General features: G+C 35.6%; 3 protein-coding genes across 3 annotated transcripts; all 3 read right to left on the bottom strand.

Moving 5' to 3' along the window:
- Nucleotides 1–240: 240 nt before the first annotated feature.
- On the bottom strand, nucleotides 241–781 carry LOC146165582 (zinc finger and BTB domain-containing protein 7A-like). The gene is made up of 3 exons (XM_083380978.1): nucleotides 646–781; nucleotides 451–574; nucleotides 241–384 (listed from the first exon to the last, which is right to left on the bottom strand). Exons 1-3 carry the CDS (start codon nucleotides 699–701, stop codon nucleotides 241–243), a joined length of 324 nt encoding a protein of 107 aa, XP_083237104.1. The 5' UTR covers nucleotides 702–781.
- A 9,709-nt stretch (nucleotides 782–10,490) lies between these two features.
- On the bottom strand, nucleotides 10,491–11,031 carry LOC146165581 (zinc finger and BTB domain-containing protein 7A-like). Its single transcript, XM_083380977.1, has 3 exons — nucleotides 10,896–11,031; nucleotides 10,701–10,824; nucleotides 10,491–10,634 (listed from the first exon to the last, which is right to left on the bottom strand). The coding sequence occupies exons 1-3, from the start codon at nucleotides 10,949–10,951 to the stop codon at nucleotides 10,491–10,493; spliced, it is 324 nt and encodes a 107-aa protein (XP_083237103.1). The 5' UTR covers nucleotides 10,952–11,031.
- Nucleotides 11,032–12,834: 1,803 nt separating this feature from the next.
- On the bottom strand, nucleotides 12,835–18,460 carry LOC146165580 (kelch-like protein 28). Its single transcript, XM_083382662.1, has 12 exons — nucleotides 18,353–18,460; nucleotides 18,160–18,283; nucleotides 17,939–18,092; nucleotides 17,503–17,720; nucleotides 17,289–17,438; nucleotides 17,138–17,207; nucleotides 16,888–16,976; nucleotides 16,627–16,822; nucleotides 15,576–15,725; nucleotides 14,911–15,054; nucleotides 14,489–14,621; nucleotides 12,835–13,726 (listed from the first exon to the last, which is right to left on the bottom strand). The coding sequence occupies exons 1-12, from the start codon at nucleotides 18,406–18,408 to the stop codon at nucleotides 13,600–13,602; spliced, it is 1,611 nt and encodes a 536-aa protein (XP_083238788.1). The 5' UTR covers nucleotides 18,409–18,460; the 3' UTR covers nucleotides 12,835–13,599.
- Nucleotides 18,461–20,963: the final 2,503 nt, after the last annotated feature.

Genomic DNA, 20,963 nt, shown 5'->3' with positions numbered 1-20,963 from the left:
TTTTGAGCAGTTCATCTTAACAACTGTAACTACTGTTAATCAAGGGCCTAGGATATTTTGGTAATTGACCATAGGTCTAATTACATTTACGAAAAAAGCAATAAAGGGTTCGCGTGAGGCGCAAAATGCTGCGTTTGCTATGTTAAAAATTTGAATTCAGACGGCGTCGTCCATGACCATGATGAAAAAATGTAATAAATTCTTATAAAAAACTCGATAAATTTATTCGTTAATGCATTTTCATGATTTAAAGAAATTCAGTACATCTTCAACATTTACACGGTTTATCGTAATTTTTCCAGTGTAGGCAAAATTCAATATTAGCTCAAATGTAGCGGAGTTTACCGCAGACACTTCAATAACATCTTGGAACTTTTCCTGCATCTAAGTTTGGAAAAACAATAAGTTGAAAATCTCTCAAATCCCTGCAAAATATATGGAGGAATTTACCTTAGCGAAGAATAGCCTGTTGAAGTATTCTGACAAATTTGCAAGAATACTTTTGTGCGCATAAAAATCCTTTCCATCACATTTCAATCGAATGTCACAAGTTTCGTCGCCATTTTGCCTTTGTCTGGAAAGACAGCAGAAAACTTGCTTATTTTATACAAACTGTTACAATGTATTGGTTGTAGGGCTACTTACATGTTGAGCTTTTTCATTAGGTCGCTCACATGACCAGAATCAAAATCCCTTTCCATTATGCTTTAGTTTTCAAAACTAATATTTCAATAATTTTAAAGCTAATACGCACTTACTGCTGCTGTATGTTCTTTTTACCGGCTTAACTAAACTGGCAGCTAATTTAGTTCCTCTTTTAAAAACTTCATAGCGTTGTCAGAGCGTGACGTCACTAAATCGCACCTCCACATTTCCGTTCATCACTTCTCTTTACTATTTGTATCCAAAGCATCGTCATGTAAAGCAAAGCCGATCAATCACCACGCACTTAATATGTCTTCTCTTTAGTTTAAATTCCATAATAGCAAAGCATGAACTATTGACCACATAGATTGATATATTGGTTGGAATAAATATTTGTAGCTAGTACCCGATGTTGGTCTTGAATCCCAAGCTGATAAACTACTTGACAGGTTTCTCATTTCAGGTGAACGCTTTCAACGCCCTTAAACAACATCTGCCTAATTATTTGACCAGGGCCTATAATAACGTGGAAAATGCGACTGAATCAGTAATACGGTGTTGTATGTTAGAGTTATTGCTGTATTGTGCTACTTGCGTTGCTGTATGTTTGACCTGGGAACACACAATAGGAACTATAACTCATGGATCTAACCCTGTAAACACTTGTCCTCTGGGAAGATGTTTCGACACGTAGGTTAAAAGTTTGACTTTTTTATGTATTTATTTGTTGATGTTGTTTGGATTATTTTTGTCGATTAAGTCATTTTGTGTTACAAATTCTGCAGGTTTTGAGAGAAACTGATAGCATATTATAGCTGGCCTTGAGCCACTGTGAAAATAATAGTGGTCATATTGACAATGAAACGGTGCAATTACACTACTTTGGGAAAGTATTATGAATTTAATTCTTCATGTACTTCAGTGGTCGGCAATTGTGGGATGCAGAGTCATTTTTAGTGGGCGGCAAGTTATTTTTGAATAGCTTAGTGTTATTATTTAGTTGTGGACGGCGTTATCCTACAAGACAACAAAATCTAAAGCAAAATAATCTGTAATACCATAGCATTGATACCAAAAACATAATAAAGCCAAATACATAGTAATATCCACCACATAATAAGATCTCAATAAGACCTAAATATGTTGGAATAAGGCCTAAATTCATCGAAATAAGGTTTAAAAGGCCAAAATACACCTGAAACGGTAGGTAGAGGGTGTAGGACGATCGGTGGCCGTCGGTCCGGATTCGGCTATTTTGGTGTAGACGTTTGGATGCACCAGTTCGACCGGCGCCGTTGGGGCGCCGCTCAATTTCTGATTTAGACAGTATTGCGACTATTAGGTATATAGTCCTATTTTGGTCTTATTCCGAACTATGGTTTTGTTCCGACGTTGATGTTGTTCTTATTTCGGTCTTATGGCTGGAGTCCGTTTGACCTAGAGCAACACACCTGTATTCTGCACTCCTAGTATTTCTTACGTCACAGTGTTGTGGTGCCAATGTTGATACAACTAACATACTCAACAATAATCAATCAACAGGTTTAATATTTCACCTATGACAAAACAAAGGAATTTCCCATATTTTGTCACTTAGCCTTCAAATTGTACTTTGAATTCAGCAGAAAGTGTAAGATTTAAAATAGTCAACAACAACAGCTGATCGTGTAAGGAGAAAATTACTTTCTCCGAAACATCGTCACTCGAATGCACTTCAAGGCATTGTAAACACTTGTAACGCGCATATATTGTATGTTTATAGCGACTGGCATAAAATGTTAGCGTGTAACGCATTAGTGTGTCCATGGTATTTACGGATGATTCTATCAACATTTATTTTGAGGAAAGTTTTATATCGGTTCTACACGCAATATACATAATTTTCCGATTAATGTTAAAAAAGCAAAATAATAAATATTCCGAAATAAGGTGAGAAAAATTGGAAAGAAACGCATTCGTAACAACTTAACGCTAGACTACACAACACAGTTGCTTCTTGAAAACAATATTTAGTTTAAAGTAGAGTATATAACAAATGAACGCTATGACCTTAACATTCCTTTTCTTTTAAATAAAAATACCTTGTTGGTTTTAAATATTCTAGACTTCAAATCAATCCTATAGAACTAGGTTTTTGAAATAGTTAACGACAAAATTGTAAACACGTTTGTTAGTTTTGCACTTATTAAGTATATCGACTTTCAAATGAAAAAAGCGTAGCAATGTACAACCAGAACTGCGGAATAAGACTCGGGAGTCGGTATTTTTTACCGATTTACCTAACTCAAATAAAATGGATATTAAGCAATCCCCACATAGATGTCATGCAATATAAGCCATCATGGGCTATTCCACCTTTACAAATTACAGTTTGATTTCTTATCAGTTTTGAAATTTGGTACTGCGCATGCGCACAAGTCGGACTCGGGGTGTTTTTTCATAGTTTTGCTCGAGTACCGATCTGACAAAAATTTACGAATCTTGGGAGATGGGAGACTCTATTAAACTTAATTCATCACATAAATTCTGTAAAGATACCATAACACTGCTGAAAAACGAACTGTAACTAATACAAAATAATGTGCCGGTTATTTTGGAATATATTTCGACGCTTTTTAGCCGATACCTAGAAGCAGGGCTGCGGAGTCGGACTTGAGACTCGGGACTCGAGTGAGACCACGTTAAACTACCCGAGTCCTAAGTCCGACGTGCGCATGCGCAGTACCAAATTTCAAAATCAATATGGCCGCCAACTGGAAATTTTAAATGTGGAATAGCATACTGTAGAACATTTTCCAACCATGTTTGTGAGTGAATGAATTGTATGACACCTGTTACGACTTTACTAGTAATTCTAGAAAATTACCTAGGCCTCCTGTAAAGTCGCTGTGAGTTCTTATTTTCGGGCAATAAATAACCTACCAAAGAGAACTTATATTAAAGACCACAACAAGAAAACCCAATGTACAGATGTATTGGTTGCAAGAGTGGAATATTACCACACCACAAACAATAATGACACTTAGACACACACAATTACTTACAAAGGCGACAGACAGAGCATAATGAAACTTAAAGTTTTACTCGCTAATTTCACACCTACACCCAGACGTCTCTCTCCGCTGTAGGCGGTGAGCCGCTCGTAATATACGCTAAAACAAAACTCCTTTTCACGAGAACCGACGCGCTCCCGGAAACCCCAGGCCTGCCTTACAGGGCGGCCGTTTCGTGGAAAGATAACATTGGGCGGACCTTTTAGTGAGAAGTTAAACCGCGCCGGAAAACAAGCGATAAATAATCGTGAGATTTGCAGAAATGTTTGGAGACAGGAAAAAACATGTCTAAAGTTCAAATAACGGCGAACACCACAGCGCACAAGAATATTACGTTAATATACAATTAATTATACATGTCTCGAAATGCGAAAACCTAATTCCTAGCCCTACATTTAAGAACAAAGGCGCAAAATTAATAATGAATGTTAGAATTTACAGTCGGCGTAATTAGCAACCGGTGATAATTTTGTAGTGCTAATTAAGCACGTAACACACCCCCATAAGTGGATTGCTTAATATCCACGTTATTTTGGTTACGTAAATTAGCGTAATACAGGCCGTAGTTAGGGTCGGACTCGAGACTCGACAAAATCGCACATTTGACCGGAGTCGGACTCGAGAGTCGAACTCGGGTTTATTTTAACTACGATATCAGTTTCGCTTATAGCTTGGTTTCTCAGTCGCACAAAAACACACGTGCTTACTTTTAATGTAGAATGTATTGCAAACATCGCTATTGTTTGGGGCATTGTGACGGAATTTGAACGGTTAGTGCAAACAACAATTTTAACGCTAACAAAAAATAATGTTAAATATAACAGTTAAGACGCTAACCGGGTCACGAACTGGAAATGTGTGTAACCATTTAGTTAGCGCTAGTGTTAATGATGTAACAATAATGTTAATAATGTGATAGGTTGAACTTTCTTATTAAAATGATATAACGTTAAATCATTTGGCGTGCCAAAAGTGGCACGTGTGCCAAGGGTTGCCGACCCCTGATGTATATGATCATAGGCTATAGACGCGTAGACTCAAAACGTTAAATTCTGCTAAATTCATATATTTAATGTACTTTTTTGCTTTTTGCCAGAATCTAATATGACTGTTAAATCCAAATTATCACCTCTCCAACATGAAAGTTTAACAAGATAAACGCATTGTATAACTTTTGAGCTTTTTTGGAACAATTGAGCTGCTGTTAAATGACTCAAAACTTATTTGTTAAATTAATCTCGATAATGCCTAATACACCACGTCGCCTCTCTAAGTAAATATATGGAATTTTGAAACTTATAATCGCAAGTGTTTCGCAAACGCTTTGTCTCGGTGAGATGATTTAAACCTTTTTTACACTTTTGCGCACGAGTTTAACCAGAACATCAAGTTTCTTAACGTCACTTTTTAATGACGTTAACTTATGACGTCATCTCTGAAAAAATTAATTTTATACTCTCCCTCAAACCAAAATCCCCGTCACTTTCCTTATTTGAGTTTACACCGGAGCCCGACTAACGAAGTTATGACCTAGTTATTGGAATTGGGTTTAACCGGGTAAAAGTGTTGGCAGGATTCTACATTTTTTTTAGTTCTCAGTAAAAGTAAGTCGTCCAGAAAAATAAGTAATAACACTTGTTCGATAAATTACTTATAAAATCAAATTATTTACCTTTGCAGGCGACAAGGTCAAGGGAGCCCTTTGTACAATTTTTCATTTTTATTCATTCACTTCCCTCTTCGTCAGGTTTAAGTTTTCTGGGTGTCACCCAGGTCTTACTTTCATCATCCTGTGAATAACCACCGAACACAAACAACACTCCTGCAGAGAAACGTTGTACATTTATTTATTGTCAAATGCTTCTTTAGATAAATCAATGAAAGCCTCCTTCAATATGTTACAAATTATGTTTTGCAGATAATTCTGTGCTAAGCTTCTGGTTGCATTATAAAACCTGGCTTTAAAGAGAATATGTATAATGTGTAGGTTTTTGTGTATTTAATACAGTGGTGTGTACCCTTTTGAACCGAAGTGTCAAATATGTGTATTCGGATTAAACCGCAAGCCAAACGCAGTTCTTATCTATTCAGCTTCAGCTGAAGTGCAAACGATCTAAACTGCATTCTACAGGTGTTTTACTCCGATGAGGAGATTCGTATACCGGTACACTTATAGTTTAGAAAGATGTCCACTCATGTCCGTTTGAACAAATATTAGCTTTACAACCACGGTAATTACTTTCCGCTTATCGTTTGCACATTGGCTGCAAGGAGTAACGTAAACATTAGAATATGGTTACAAAGAATTTAGGCCATAGATTTTTACTGAAAATTTTCCGTTACGACACATCGATTAAAAACAAAAATTCTCTGTGTAAACACAATATGACAAAATGGCTTCTACAAATATTCCCACGCTAGATTTTGGAACAGCTTGCATATTAAAAGCTGGTTATTTGTTTGTGAAATGTGTGTGGACACGTGGACGCGAAAATTGTTCGATCACATAACGCATTTGCGCAATTGTTTTAGTCAGATTCCTGATTCCTCGAGAAAGTTTTCTCTTTGGTGCCTGAATTAGCAACCGAGGACTTTGATGTCAGCGTTCGCTGAGTTGCTCGAAATTGTTGTGTGCTTGACACACCATTGCATTGCTGTGGATTGAGCTTTTCAGGCGATCTGTGCGGCAGCAGGGGAAACTCCCTGTTTGGTGCGTTGTAATTTTGACGTCACCGGAAAGCCATTCATTGTGCGCTGCGCTGTGCTGTGACCTTTCGCTGTCCAACGTGCTTTTGTATTCTGAAAAATGCGAAATATTTTTCGGCAGATGTGTGTTCGTATGTCTTGAACATTTTTATTGCAACACTTCAAACTTAGGTTATTAACATTTTGGTTATAGACACACATATTTTTTATACTTATATATATATAGGCGCGACAGGTTACACTTAAAGTTTGAGACAATTAATTATTGCAATATATTCATTTAAATTTATATTCTTTGCGATTCATACAATGACATATACTTTATAGCTATTACATGGTTATTTAATTTACAATATACGCGATACATAGAGTAACTTATACATAATGGTAACATTTTTACATTTCTTCGCTTCAAAAGCGATACATACAATGATTATAGTTATAACAATTTTGCAACAAGTGAACATTTGTGGGGCATTTCGCGAGCAACGTGCATTTTCATTGAAATTGGTTATCGTCATTCGACTGGCTAGTCGAAGTTTATCATAACTTCATTTTGGCGTGGCAACTCTAGGGTTTGTGAAGTAGGACAGGCGTTGTTGGAAATTCTATCCAGCTATTTTGTAATTGCGACCGCATATAGGTCTTGGTCGGATAAGGGGATTTTCTTATCGTGGAAATGGTAGAATTAACCACCATGATATATTTAGGGTCAACGTAGCAACAACACGTTAGCGATGAAAACTCGTGACCTAGCAAGCTATAGGATATTTGACGCTACCGAATATCATTGGTAACTTGCGGAATACATTTATAGCACTCGCTGAGAACTAATGCGTATGCTATGTATTCTTTTGAAAAAATAAGTGAAATTTATCTGGAAACGTAGAATTTTTGCTTTACATTTCGCTTGGAGGGATTAAGTACCGGCGTTGAAAAGCGATAACTTACGGAAACACCGCTAATGGGTTTTGTCGGTTGCTAGCTTACCAACATATTCAAAAGCGATCGAGTGGCAACTAAGCCTTGTAAGCCAGGCACGCCTTGAGCGTAAGTTTACAGATGAACAAGCTACTTTTTAGGTAGGGTCAAGTGTCTTAACGCGTACTGGCAATCCTTGTTAAAATAGTAAGCTTTTGCGAGTGAGTTTCACAAAATGGTTCATGAGATATAATATATTAGACGTATAGAAGTGTACACTTAAAATTAGTCATTTTGACTGGCTTGCGTTTTATAAGTAGCTGCGGATCCGTTTATAGAAACGCTGTTTGTTTTAGGAAGGGAAAATGCGGTTGGAAACGAGTTCAGTTTCCACGTAGAGTGCCGTTACGGAAGTTGTTTGATTTACGCCTATTTAATTGGGGTTGCATTTGAAAAGCACGAAGGCAAGCGATGCATTGAAAATATTTACATAAAACATTTAACACATTACGAAAGCGAGCAGGGTTTTATCCCTAAAGTCGTGTTTATAGACTTACACGAGTTGAAACATATTTTTCGCTTGTGAATGACATCACTATGCTTTTACGAAGTATTTCCGCTACGCGTGCTTTGACGCGGGCAAAATTTGGACACATTTGAATGGCTCAAAAAAATGTCGCATAAACAATTTACAGACCTTTCGGTCGGTATTTTAATAATTATATACATATATATTAAAAGTATAATAGATTTTCACCTGATAAACTAGGCAGAATCAGTTATTGTGAAATCCATAATTCCGTTTCGTTTTCCATGATTCCAAACAGTGGTGATGTCTTTATCGGCAACGCTTGTTTGTATTTCGTGTTTCGAATTCCAAGCAAATGCTTTGCTGACGCTATGGAGCGTCTCTTCACGTATCTTGCGATGAGATTAATTTCTTCTAAAGCTGGCTTCTTGCAAGTTCCAAACATGACAGTTTTTAGGCGGCCGTTTGTAGGTGGTCCATACAGATTAAGGCACATATTTTTTTCTTTGAACTTCGTTTCTTCAGTCTTCTTGGGAAAGTAGTTTGCAGGTGGTTCGTTCGTCACACGCGGGCATCAATTTGTGGAGGTATGCGTCCGATTAATGAGTCTTCATTTATATAATTGCCAAGATGAATCGACCACACTCCTACAAGATTTGAGATGGCCTGTCTTCGTGAGGCCAGACAGGTCCAATTCTTTCCTTTAGTTCAGATACATGAACAGTCAATTTTGCTGTCTCAGTAGAAGCTGTAAAAGCCTCTCTGCACTAGGCAGTACTGGGTGATACTGGTTGATACTGGTTGATACTGGTTCAGTCACAAAAGCACTCAAGTTTGCTGTCTGAGTAGAAGCTATAAAAGCCTCTATCTCTCCCTCTGGTTTATATTGATTGAACACGCTATTTATAGACGAGAATCAGTTAAGAAAATTTCTGCGATAAAGAAAGATTTACGTCATTAATTCTTATAATACTTAACAAAATATCACGTGATAACAAGGCGTGGTCTAAACCTTTTTCACACTTATTTCTGACGCGAAACATACAAATTTTACGTCAAAATGCGATTGCGAAACAGCCTCTGCCTCCAGTTAAAATGTCAACAGTTTGAAAATCACACAACCGGGGAAACCGACTAATGTTCAGACCGCGGTGTTTTGAAACATATACAAAAAAAAACGGATGTAAATACCTTGACGCATAAAAATTGGTGTCAGCAATTTGAATTTTGCAAATTCGCTGCAAATATTATGTGGTTGCAAGAAATCTACGTAACGGAATTTTACCGAAAACTTTCCGCTTATCGTTTGCACATTGGCTGCAAGGAGTAACGTAAACATTAGAATATGGTTACAAAGAATTTAGGCCATAGATTTTTACTGAAAATTTTCCGTTACGACACATCGATTAAAAACAAAAATTCTCTGTGTAAACACAATATGACAAAATGGCTTCTACAAAGTAGACATTCCTGAAATGACTGAACCAAACTCTTGAAATGTTAAAGGTAAATTAATTTTCAAAGACATAAAGCTTTAATGATTTATTGACACAAACTTTGTATTAAGTTACCTCGCCAGCCAAGTCAAAGCAAAAAAACGAAAGGCTTAGTAACTTAAAATTAATCAATTCAAAAAGTTGTGGAAATAAATGTCTTCTTTCTTCCAAATCGTATTTGACCCAAGCCACTGTGAATTGAAAAGCTCTTTCTTCACCTTTTGCCTGAAAATTTTACAATGTAAGTCACAGTTCGTGTCATTTAAACAAATATATAAATCAATTATTACAAAATGTTTACATTCTTTGATTTTGCTTGTAGAAATTCCTCAAATGTTGTTCTATCCATTGTATTAATAGCCTCAATATACGTTAACATGGCAAAGTTATCAGTTATAAATTGTTGAGCAGTTTCTTTTAAAACTTCAATGTCGAGTCGTTTTCCACTTTTCCAACATTGTACGGCGTTGCTACAATCCAATGTTTCCAGAAGAAATGTGCAACAAAAATCAAGTATACCTTTTCAATAAATAATGAATATTAGTGAGTTTTATGTTTGGTATTTTAATAATATTTTATTGCCATTTCAAAAGCCGATTTTGACCTGATAGAGCTTATTTAAGTGCATATATCAAATACAGTTTCCTGAAGGAAGCAATTACTGTCTAGTGATGTCTTAATGTGCCAAACCGAATATTTTTTTTATCTTATTGATCGCCTTCTTCTTGTGTCCGCTTCTACACTTTGTATTTACTTTCTACAAAACCCCTAGTCACCAAAATAGGATTATCTGGTTCTTTCCGTCACGGCAACTTTTTTATCTTCTGTTATGGAATAAACCAGGGATCGAAAAAAACCTAAATAAATTCAACAGTCAATTATGGAGTTTAAACGCATACTTTTTGAGCAGTTCATCTTAACAACTGTAACTACTGTTAATCAAGGGCCTAGGATATTTTGGTAATTGACCATAGGTCTAATTACATTTACGAAAAAAGCAATAAAGGGTTCGCGTGAGGCGCAAAATGCTGCGTTTGCTATGTTAAAAATTTGAATTCAGACGGCGTCGTCCATGACCATGATGAAAAAATGTGATAAAATCTTATAAAAAACTCGATAAATTTATTCGTTAATGCATTTTCATGATTTAAAGAAATTCAGTACATCTTCAACATTTACACGGTTTATCGTAATTTTTCCAGTGTAGGCAAAATTCAATATTAGCTCAAATGTAGCGGAGTTTACCGCAGACACTTCAATAACATCTTGGAACTTTTCCTGCATCTAAGTTTGGAAAAACAATAAGTTGAAAATCTCTCAAATCCCTGCAAAATATATGGAGGAATTTACCTTAGCGAAGAATAGCCTGTTGAAGTATTCTGACAAATTTGCAAGAATACTTTTGTGCGCATAAAAATCCTTTCCATCACATTTCAATCGAATGTCACAAGTTTCGTCGCCATTTTGCCTTTGTCTGGAAAGACAGCAGAAAACTTGCTTATTTTATACAAACTGTTACAATGTATTGGTTGTAGGGCTACTTACATGTTGAGCTTTTTCATTAGGTCGCTCACATGACCAGAATCAAAATCCCTTTCCATTATGCTTTAGTTTTCAAAACTAATATTTCAATAATTTTAAAGCTAATACGCACTTACTGCTGCTGTATGTTCTTTTTACCGGCTTAACTAAACTGGCAGCTAATTTAGTTCCTCTTTTAAAAACTTCATAGCGTTGTCAGAGCGTGACGTCACTAAATCGCACCTCCACATTTCCGTTCATCACTTCTCTTTACTATTTGTATCCAAAGCATCGTCATGTAAAGCAAAGCCGATCAATCACCACGCACTTAATATGTCTTCTCTTTAGTTTAAATTCCATAATAGCAAAGCATGAACTATTGACCACATAGATTGATATATTGGTTGGAATAAATATTTGTAGCTAGTACCCGATGTTGGTCTTGAATCCCAAGCTGATAAACTACTTGACAGGTTTCTCATTTCAGGTGAACGCTTTCAACGCCCTTAAACAACATCTGCCTAATTATTTGACCAGGGCCTATAATAACGTGGAAAATGCGACTGAATCAGTAATACGGTGTTGTATGTTAGAGTTATTGCTGTATTGTGCTACTTGCGTTGCTGTATGTTTGACCTGGGAACACACAATAGGAACTATAACTCATGGATCTAACCCTGTAAACACTTGTCCTCTGGGAAGATGTTTCGACACGTAGGTTAAAAGTTTGACTTTTTTATGTATTTATTTGTTGATGTTGTTTGGATTATTTTTGTCGATTAAGTCATTTTGTGTTACAAATTCTGCAGGTTTTGAGAGAAACTGATAGCATATTATAGCTGGCCTTGAGCCACTGTGAAAATAATAGTGGTCATATTGACAATGAAACGGTGCAATTACACTACTTTGGGAAAGTATTATGAATTTAATTCTTCATGTACTTCAGTGGTCGGCAATTGTGGGATGCAGAGTCATTTTTAGTGGGCGGCAAGTTATTTTTGAATAGCTTAGTGTTATTATTTAGTTGTGGACGGCGTTATCCTACAAGACAACAAAATCTAAAGCAAAATAATCTGTAATACCATAGCATTGATACCAAAAACATAATAAAGCCAAATACATAGTAATATCCACCACATAATAAGATCTCAATAAGACCTAAATATGTTGGAATAAGGCCTAAATTCATCGAAATAAGGTTTAAAAGGCCAAAATACACCTGAAACGGTAGGTAGAGGGTGTAGGACGATCGGTGGCCGTCGGTCCGGATTCGGCTATTTTGGTGTAGACGTTTGGATGCACCAGTTCGACCGGCGCCGTTGGGGCGCCGCTCAATTTCTGATTTAGACAGTATTGCGACTATTAGGTATATAGTCCTATTTTGGTCTTATTCCGAACTATGGTTTTGTTCCGACGTTGATGTTGTTCTTATTTCGGTCTTATGGCTGGAGTCCGTTTGACCTAGAGCAACACACCTGTATTCTGCACTCCTAGTATTTCTAACGTCACAGTGTTGTGGTGCCAATGTTGATACAACTAACATACTCAACAATAATCAATCAACAGGTTTAATATTTCACCTATGACAAAACAAAGGAATTTCCCATATTTTGTCACTTAGCCTTCAAATTGTACTTTGAATTCAGCAGAAAGTGTAAGATTTAAAATAGTCAACAACAACAGCTGATCGTGTAAGGAGAAAATTACTTTCTCCGAAACATCGTCACTCGAATGCACTTCAAGGCATTGTAAACACTTGTAACGCGCATATATTGTATGTTTATAGCGACTGGCATAAAATGTTAGCGTGTAACGCATTAGTGTGTCCATGGTATTTACGGATGATTCTATCAACATTTATTTTGAGGAAAGTTTTATATCGGTTCTACACGCAATATACATAATTTTCCGATTAATGTTAAAAAAGCAAAATAATAAATATTCCGAAATAAGGTGAGAAAAATTGGAAAGAAACGCATTCGTAACAACTTAACGCTAGACTACACAACACAGTTGCTTCTTGAAAACAATATTTAGTTTAAAGTAGAGTATATAACAAATGAACGCTATGACCTTAACATTCCTTTTCTTTTAAATAAAAATACCTTGTTGGTTTTAAATATTCTAGACTTCAAATCAATCCTATAGAACTAGGTTTTTGAAATAGTTAACGACAAAATTGTAAACACGTTTGTTAGTTTTGCACTTATTAAGTATATCGACTTTCAAATGAAAAAAGCGTAGCAATGTACAACCAGAACTGCGGAATAAGACTCGGGAGTCGGCAGAGTCGGTTTGTTTCACTACTTAAGACTACCCGAGTCCCTAAGTGCGCATGCACAGTGCAGAATTTCGAAACTAATAAGGCCGCAAACTGTAAATTGTAAAGGTGGAATAGCATATTAAACTTTTCCATTCTTTTATTTAGGGTGGATGAGATATGTGACAACTTTACGAGTGGATTGTTGAATACCCACCTTAGTTTGGTTACGTAAAGTATTGAAATACAGAATATAGTCGGAGCCAGACTCTGGACTCGACGAAATCGCACATTTGGTAGGAGGCAGACTCGGGTTATTTGCATCGATCCCGCGGCCGCCCTGTTTACAACAAAGATACACTAACGCTATATACATTATAAAAAATACAAAATGCAAAAGCAAAACATCTTGGGTTATTTATATATGTACAAATGATTTATAGATACAAGGTGTTCCATGTAGATCACTTAATAGTCAAACGGATCAGAATTAAGGGGAATTAGTTTACAGTAGTTTGAAAGGTCGCTACTCTCAGCAATAAACCTCCATTCCTTCTTCTCAAAGTTGTATGAATACACTTTCACCATCTGAAGACTGCGTGAAAAGATAAAAATATTTGGTAAAGAAGATACGTCAAAATATATGAACGGACACAAGATGGCACTGCCGTGCTAATAACAATAAACACCCTGATTTCATCTGAAGTCCAACTTATCTATGCACAACTCTGTTAAACTTCTCAGTTATGCTTAAAGGTTGTGATTTTAAATGAAACGTTGCGGTCGTGATCATTCATGGCAGTGGTCCTGCAATCCCAACTAGTAAATTATACGTTTTTGTGAAGTATTTTTGACACTGGAAAAAACGGTGTAACTTTTGGCATTAATGGCAAACGATACTATCAGCCTTACAATGTTTAAGTTTTGGACATTTGTATTCAAATTATGTTATCATCTTGGTGTTACGAATTTTTAAATTGATGCAGTTTATACTCGGTTATATTTTCAAAGAGAGCAGTAAGACTGAATACAGCTCTTTTTAAGGCTTAGAGTGCAAAAACAAAACACAGGGTTTGAAATTAGTACAACGGTCGAACTCCATAACCGTAGGTTCCGACCCTATAGTAAGTGAACTTTGCACAGTTTGGGAATTACTCTTTTATAAATTTGTAGTTTTATCTATTATTAGTGATCCAAGTACCAAAAGAACTGTAGAGTAAATCACTTAATTACAATAAATAAACACTAGAGGTAAACATTTAGTATAACAACATGCATCACATTGTTTAAATTTTCATGTTGGATTCGTTCTAAATAACCAACAGAAATATCACAAAACAATCATCAAGTTTCTCACCTTTCATATGAAACCACAAACTCCCCATGAGCTATGCAAGCGTCACGAAACTCATCTACGTCATCTTTTTCAAAGACGTCACTCGAATCACCGCTCTCTGGTTCGTACTTCTTCAAGGTCAACTTGGTGACCTCTACAAAGTAAAATAGGTTAAAAATTGCAAAAAAAAACAACATTTTTACCACGATACGTAAGAGGAAACAAATAGAGTTTCATTAAATAATATTGTGATTACAAAATTTTTGTGTTTCTGCTTGTTGCGTAATTTAAATACTATGTTACCGGTATTTTATTTACGGTTTTATGTTGTACGACATACTTTAGGAACTTAGGAAATCTAAACGGAATATAACTTACTTATAGTGATGTATTAAACATACCGAGCTTTGTTTCGAGTGTAATATATGTAAAAATAAACTCACCCTTACAAATCACATACAACTGACCCTCCATTGCCACAAGCTTTACACAACCAACTGGTAGATTGTGGATTAATGTTGGTGTTTCAGTAATAGGGTCGTATTTCTCACATGTTAGGTTGCCATAATGCAGAGCGTATAACATGTCTGAAACGAGTTGGATATTATAAGGATTAAAACATAGTTTAATAGACTCCAGTATTATCGCCATTATTTCAACAGTAAGAACCAAATTAGCCAATTGGTAAACCTTGTTACATTTACGCAGCAGATTCTTACTTTTTACATGTTAAGGTCGCTTAAGAGTAGAAATATGCAAAATGGTTAATTTGGCGTGGATGCCATCATGACATAAATATTGCAATACCAGAACAACAAAAATGTTTAAAAGATTTTCCATTCTCTCCCATTTAATGTTAAAATCTAAGTGGCTTAAACCCTGGATCCAACATTGAGAAAAACACTATTCACATAGAATAACCTTGACAATGCTTTCATATAATGTGTATGGAAGTGATTGAAAATGGGTTAAGTCGGGTAAAAGTGTTCAAATCGCGTAAAACGCAGACTTCTAGATTTTGCTAGTAGTAAAATCGGTCATCAGTCAAGTAAAAACACTTGTTAGATAAATTACACATAAGGAGCAAAATAAACAAGTTTAACTTTACCTTTGCAGGCGACAAGGTAATGGCAGGCCTTTGTACAATCTTTCATTTCTATCCATTCACTTCCCTCTTCGTCAGGTTTGAGTTTAAAAGGTGTCACCCAGGTCCAACTTCCATCATCCTGTGAATAACCACCGAACACAAACAACTCACCTGTAGAGAAACGTTGTATATTCATTTATTGTCAAATGCTTCTTTAGGTAAATCAATGAAAGCCTCCTTCAATATGTTACAAATTATGTTTTGCAGATAATTCTGTGCTAAGCTTCTGATTGCATTATAAAACCTGTTATTGAAGAGCTTTCCACAGTGTGGCATTTTTCTGTGCTGTATGTTTTTTTTTGTATCGCTCCCGCTAAGGCAATATTTGGTTTCGTACTGGAATTAGAAATGTTGGAAATCAAAGAGAATATGTATAATGTGTAGGTATTGTGTATTTAATACAGGGGTATGTAAACTTTTAAACCGACGTGTCAAATGTGTGTATTCAATTAGAGCGCGAGCCAAACGCAGTTCTTACCTATTTTATTCAGCTGAAGTGCAAACGATCTAAAGTGCATTCTACAGGTGTTTTAGTTCGATGAAGAAATTCGTATACCGGTACACTTATAGTTTAGAAAAATGCCCACTCATGTCCGTTTGAACAAATATTACATTTACAACCACGGGAATTACTAAGTACAATCCTAATTGTGCAACAACATACAAAACATAATTTTGTCCTGATATTCTCGGTAGAAATGCAGATGTAAGCTTGACCAAATGACTAAGCGATACACCTAACTTATTTAAATATACAATACAAATGTAGTTGCCAGACTAAACTCCAGCCTTTCACAGGCAACATAGTCCATTTGCATGTGCGGGCCGCTGGTTACACACCACTGTCCACTGATTTAAGATATAGATACTAGACGGTGCCCATTCACATGCATATCTACTGTACGTATATCGAAATATATGCCCTACTCTGTTTCATAATTATATTGAGGCATTGATTTTACTTTAGGGATTTGTTGTAATCTGAGAAGTAAACGTTGTGATCATTGTTTACCGTTAAGAACAGCCACTCCAGCATTTCGCCGTGTTGTAGGAGTTGAAGGTTGTTTCTCCCAACCCTTATTTGGTGATCTTACATCCAGTCTGAACACTGAGTCAGTTCTGTTTTCCTCATCGCTAGAACCACCGATCATATATAAGTAGTTCTTGTAATTAGCAAAGCTGGCTTGTCGTCGTGGTTCGTTTAATATCTGCAAAGTATTACAACACAAAACAGAAAACAAATGTGCAAAAAAGACTGCATTTTTCAACTTACCGCCATTTCTTTTTCAACTTTTGCATTTACGTCCAACATTTTTAGGATGGTTGAATTTTCATTCATGATCAAAATGCTCCATTTTGTAACTATTAAAAAAAGTTTCAATTAATCTACTATATAAAATTCATCTGGATATTATTGATTCATAATATCAAAAACGTAATTGACTGATAATAATCAACAAAATAAAATAATGAATAATTATCCACAATCAATGAGGGGTATTAAAGGAATCTAGGCTACTTACGAGGTCCATGTAAATACTTCAAGTGATTTGCCAATCGAAGTAGACATTCCTGAAATGACTGAACCAAACTCTTGAAATGTTAAAGGTAAATTAATTTTCAAAGACATAAAGTTTTTAATGATTTATTGACACAAACTTTGTATTAAGTTACCTCGCCAGCCAAGTCAAAGCAAAAAAACGAAAGGCTTAGTAACTTAAAATTAATCAATTCAAAAAGTTGTGGAAATGAATGTTTTCTTTCTTCCAAATCATGTTTCACCCAAGCCACTGTAAATTGAAAAGCTTTTTCTTCACCTTTTGCCTAAAAATTAAACAAAGTAAGTGAAAAGTTGGTATGTCAAAAATTAACTTTAAAAAACAATTACATCCTTCGATTTATATGCTAGAAATTCCTCAAATGTTGTTCTATCCATTGCATTAATAGCCTCAATATCAGTTAACATTGCAAAGTTATCGGTGATAAATTGTTGAGCTGTGTCTTTCAATGTCTCTATGCACAATTGTTCTCCAGTTTTCCAACATTGCACGGCGTTGTTGTAATCCAATGTTTCCAGAAGAAATGTGCAACAAAAATTGAGTAAATCTTCCCAGGAACAAGGCAATAATATTGGTAATCATAATTTTATATTATAAACCTAAGCGCATATATACTTTTAAATAGACTGCATTTATTACTGATAAAAACAATTAGCCATTTAAATGCAGATGTTGCTTGTTAATTAAATTGAATATAGTCTAATTACGGACAAGTTTTAGGGAATTTTTTAAATTCATATGTTTATCATGGTTTTATTTACTAACCTTTCAGTAAAAAATAGTTTGCTGCATTTAGCACATCATCTACATTTTCACGATTTATTTTAATTTTTCCAGTGTAGGCGAAATTCAATATTTGTTCAAATGTAGCGGAGTTTACAGCGGAAATCTCAATCACATCTTGATATTTTTCTTGCATCTAAATTTGAAAATTAAGCAGCTTAACAACTCTAAAACACCTTAGTATAATATATTTAGGAATTTACCTCAGTGAAGAATAATCTGTTAAAGTATGAGGACAAATTTGCAAGAATAAGTTTGTGCGCATAAAAATCCATTCCATCACATTTCAACCGAATGTCACAAGTTTCGTCGCCATTTTGCCTTTGTCTGAAGAAAGATTAAAACTTGCATATTTCTAAAGATTTTTCACGATGTACCAGTTGCAAAGTTACTTACATGTTGAGCTTTTTCATTAGGCCACCAATATGACCAGAATCAAATTCCTTTTCCATTTTTATTCTTTCAAAACTTTTCAAATAATATAATTTGCAGATTGTCTAGAATCTAGATCGTTAGAAGGAAAATCAATGCAAAAATTTGTCGAGAAACAATAAACACGTAGATTCCCCATAGAGTATTTCCATTACCAAAAGGCATACACGCAATCATTTTCAACTTAAACACGAACTACCATTACAAATAATAATATTGAGACATTTACACAAAGTTTGTCGTGTGTTAAGGGCGATTGTAGAATGATTCTTTTGTTGATCTGTTAAAAGTGTGCCGCGAAAAATGTAAGATGTTTTTAGTGTGCCACCAGCCAAAAAAGTTTGGGAACCACTGCTTAAAACCAATGAACGGATAGATCTATCTTAATCAGCATCCACAGAAGTCGTTACTTTATAGTGTCAAAGCCACTGCGGCTATTGTCCCTAGTCACGTGTTATGGTGATCGATGTGTTGCATCGGCCCAACAAACTGCTCCGAACTTTTTTCGTGTTCTAGAAGATGACCCATGTCTCTTTGTGCTTAATGTGTTAATAATTTCACGTCGATTTTGTTTTCCTTGTTGGGCCGTTCTGGCAAATCGAGTCGGCATTTGACTCCGCTAATCCCAACAGGAGTCACTCTTGTGCTATGTAGTTTCACGAGGCTGCTGGAAAAACGCGAACTATTGGGGCAACGATGTGAACGCCTATTCCAGTCATGTTTTTACTGCGCTGTAAGATATTGAAGAGGGCTATGCTGAATTTTTTTAATTTACAATAAATTTATAAGCGACCTGACAGTATGCACTTTGAAATGAAATGGCAGTTTGTTTAGTTTCGATTTAGTTGAGTCAGATAGCACAGTGGTAATTTCTTATATACACTCAAATGAGATATTTCAAACGTTCAAAATGTTACCTACCTCTGTATGGGCTTTTTATTTCTTACCACGTATTACTCCAAACTCCAACCATTATGCCCAAAAATGTTGGCAATAGTTGTAAATTGCTTCCTGTATTAGGCTACCTTCATTGTGAGACAAAAAAGCATTGCAGCCAACGTAAGTTGCGAACTTTAAACGATTAAGCCTGTAATGTTTCCATTCTAAGCTTAACTTGAATTACAAACGGCAGAGATTTCGTGACGTCATGTTGTCTTTGTGACATAAAATGCGGTACTGTCGTGGGTTCGCTTAGGAATGTTTTTCCATGCTGTTCATCAACGCATAGTTGACGTGGTGAAAATGAAGGCGCTAATAGTTTAACGTAGGAAGTAATCCCAATCAACGATTCCACAATTCGCCAATGGCGTCTTGCCGCTGTGTAGTTTACTGGATAAAATTATTATTTACAACAAAGTTCTATCTAAAGTCAACGTAAGTCGTGGAGGCGCACTTCTGCAGTAACTAATGCGTATAGCACTTAACTTGGATTCCAGCTTCTATTTTTTACGCTTTCCTGCGACACTTCACTTTTAAACCAACGTCTAGTACTATTATTAAACCAGCACTGTAGAGAATCAACATAAAAGTAGTTTTCTGTGAGTTTCAGGTCGTTGCAAATATACAGATGATAACTTTGGTAACTTTAAAGGCTAAACACCTGTTCATTGTACAGTAATTGTTCCGCCGTTTCAAACTCCTTGCCTTGCAAATCAACCCTTTAAAAAATAAAACGTTGTTATACAAAGCCATACATTCACACGATGTTGAAACGAAACTGAAATTTTGCCAGACGTTTTCACTCAACCGTGAAACGTGTGTTGACTAGTAATTACTCAAGCGAGACGCGGCAGCGCGCTTAAAATCAGCTGATCGAGGCGGTTTGTTTAAAACAGCGTTTCTCAACCAATTTTTGCAAATACCAAGCGTAAGTTTACCAGCAAAGCTTTTGTGTCCTACTTCTCTGCAGTTAATGTATTGCGAACAGGAAGTAAGCAAGAATAAGCACAAAGAAGACAATAGTAAAATAAGTTCAAATGTATATTAAAAGTAGTATATATTAGTATTGCATTCGCAGATTTAAAGAAAAAAGAAAATTTAAAGAAATTTTACTCATCACTAATTTTGCTTTGTATTACCAGCCTTCAGCAACACTGAGTGAAAAACGAACCCGTTTGGTTTTATTGGTCACAAATATTGGTCACAATAAAACGATTATTTACATAAATAATAAGTTCTGGTACGAACTGTTCAAGCGATAATTTCGCATGCAATAGTCAAATATAAACTTTGCCATAAATTCAACATTTAAATGGAATATACTTTTCCCATGAGGCACTTTGTACACGAGTAAAACACAACTATTGTTTTATATTGACATGTTTTTTTAAACCTTTTTTAAAGTATATCTATAGGATTATCAGATATCATTCTGTAGTTCAGGTCTCAACGCAATAACACTTAAATAGTTTTTTTTTTCGATGGAGCATACCGACATAACGATATATGTAAAAGTCGCAGTATAACACAAGTAACAGCACATCAAGATGTTCACGGATAATTCCTCCATATCAATGTAATAAAAAACCTTGTAAAACTACTTAAAATAATATTACTTAAGCTCTGTTAAACTCTG

This window comes from Ascidiella aspersa, chromosome 2 (assembly GCF_963924565.1).
Source record: "Ascidiella aspersa chromosome 2, kaAscAspe10.2, whole genome shotgun sequence".
Lineage (NCBI taxonomy): Eukaryota > Metazoa > Chordata > Ascidiacea > Phlebobranchia > Ascidiidae > Ascidiella > Ascidiella aspersa.
This window is presented reverse-complemented; position numbering and strand designations above follow the sequence as displayed.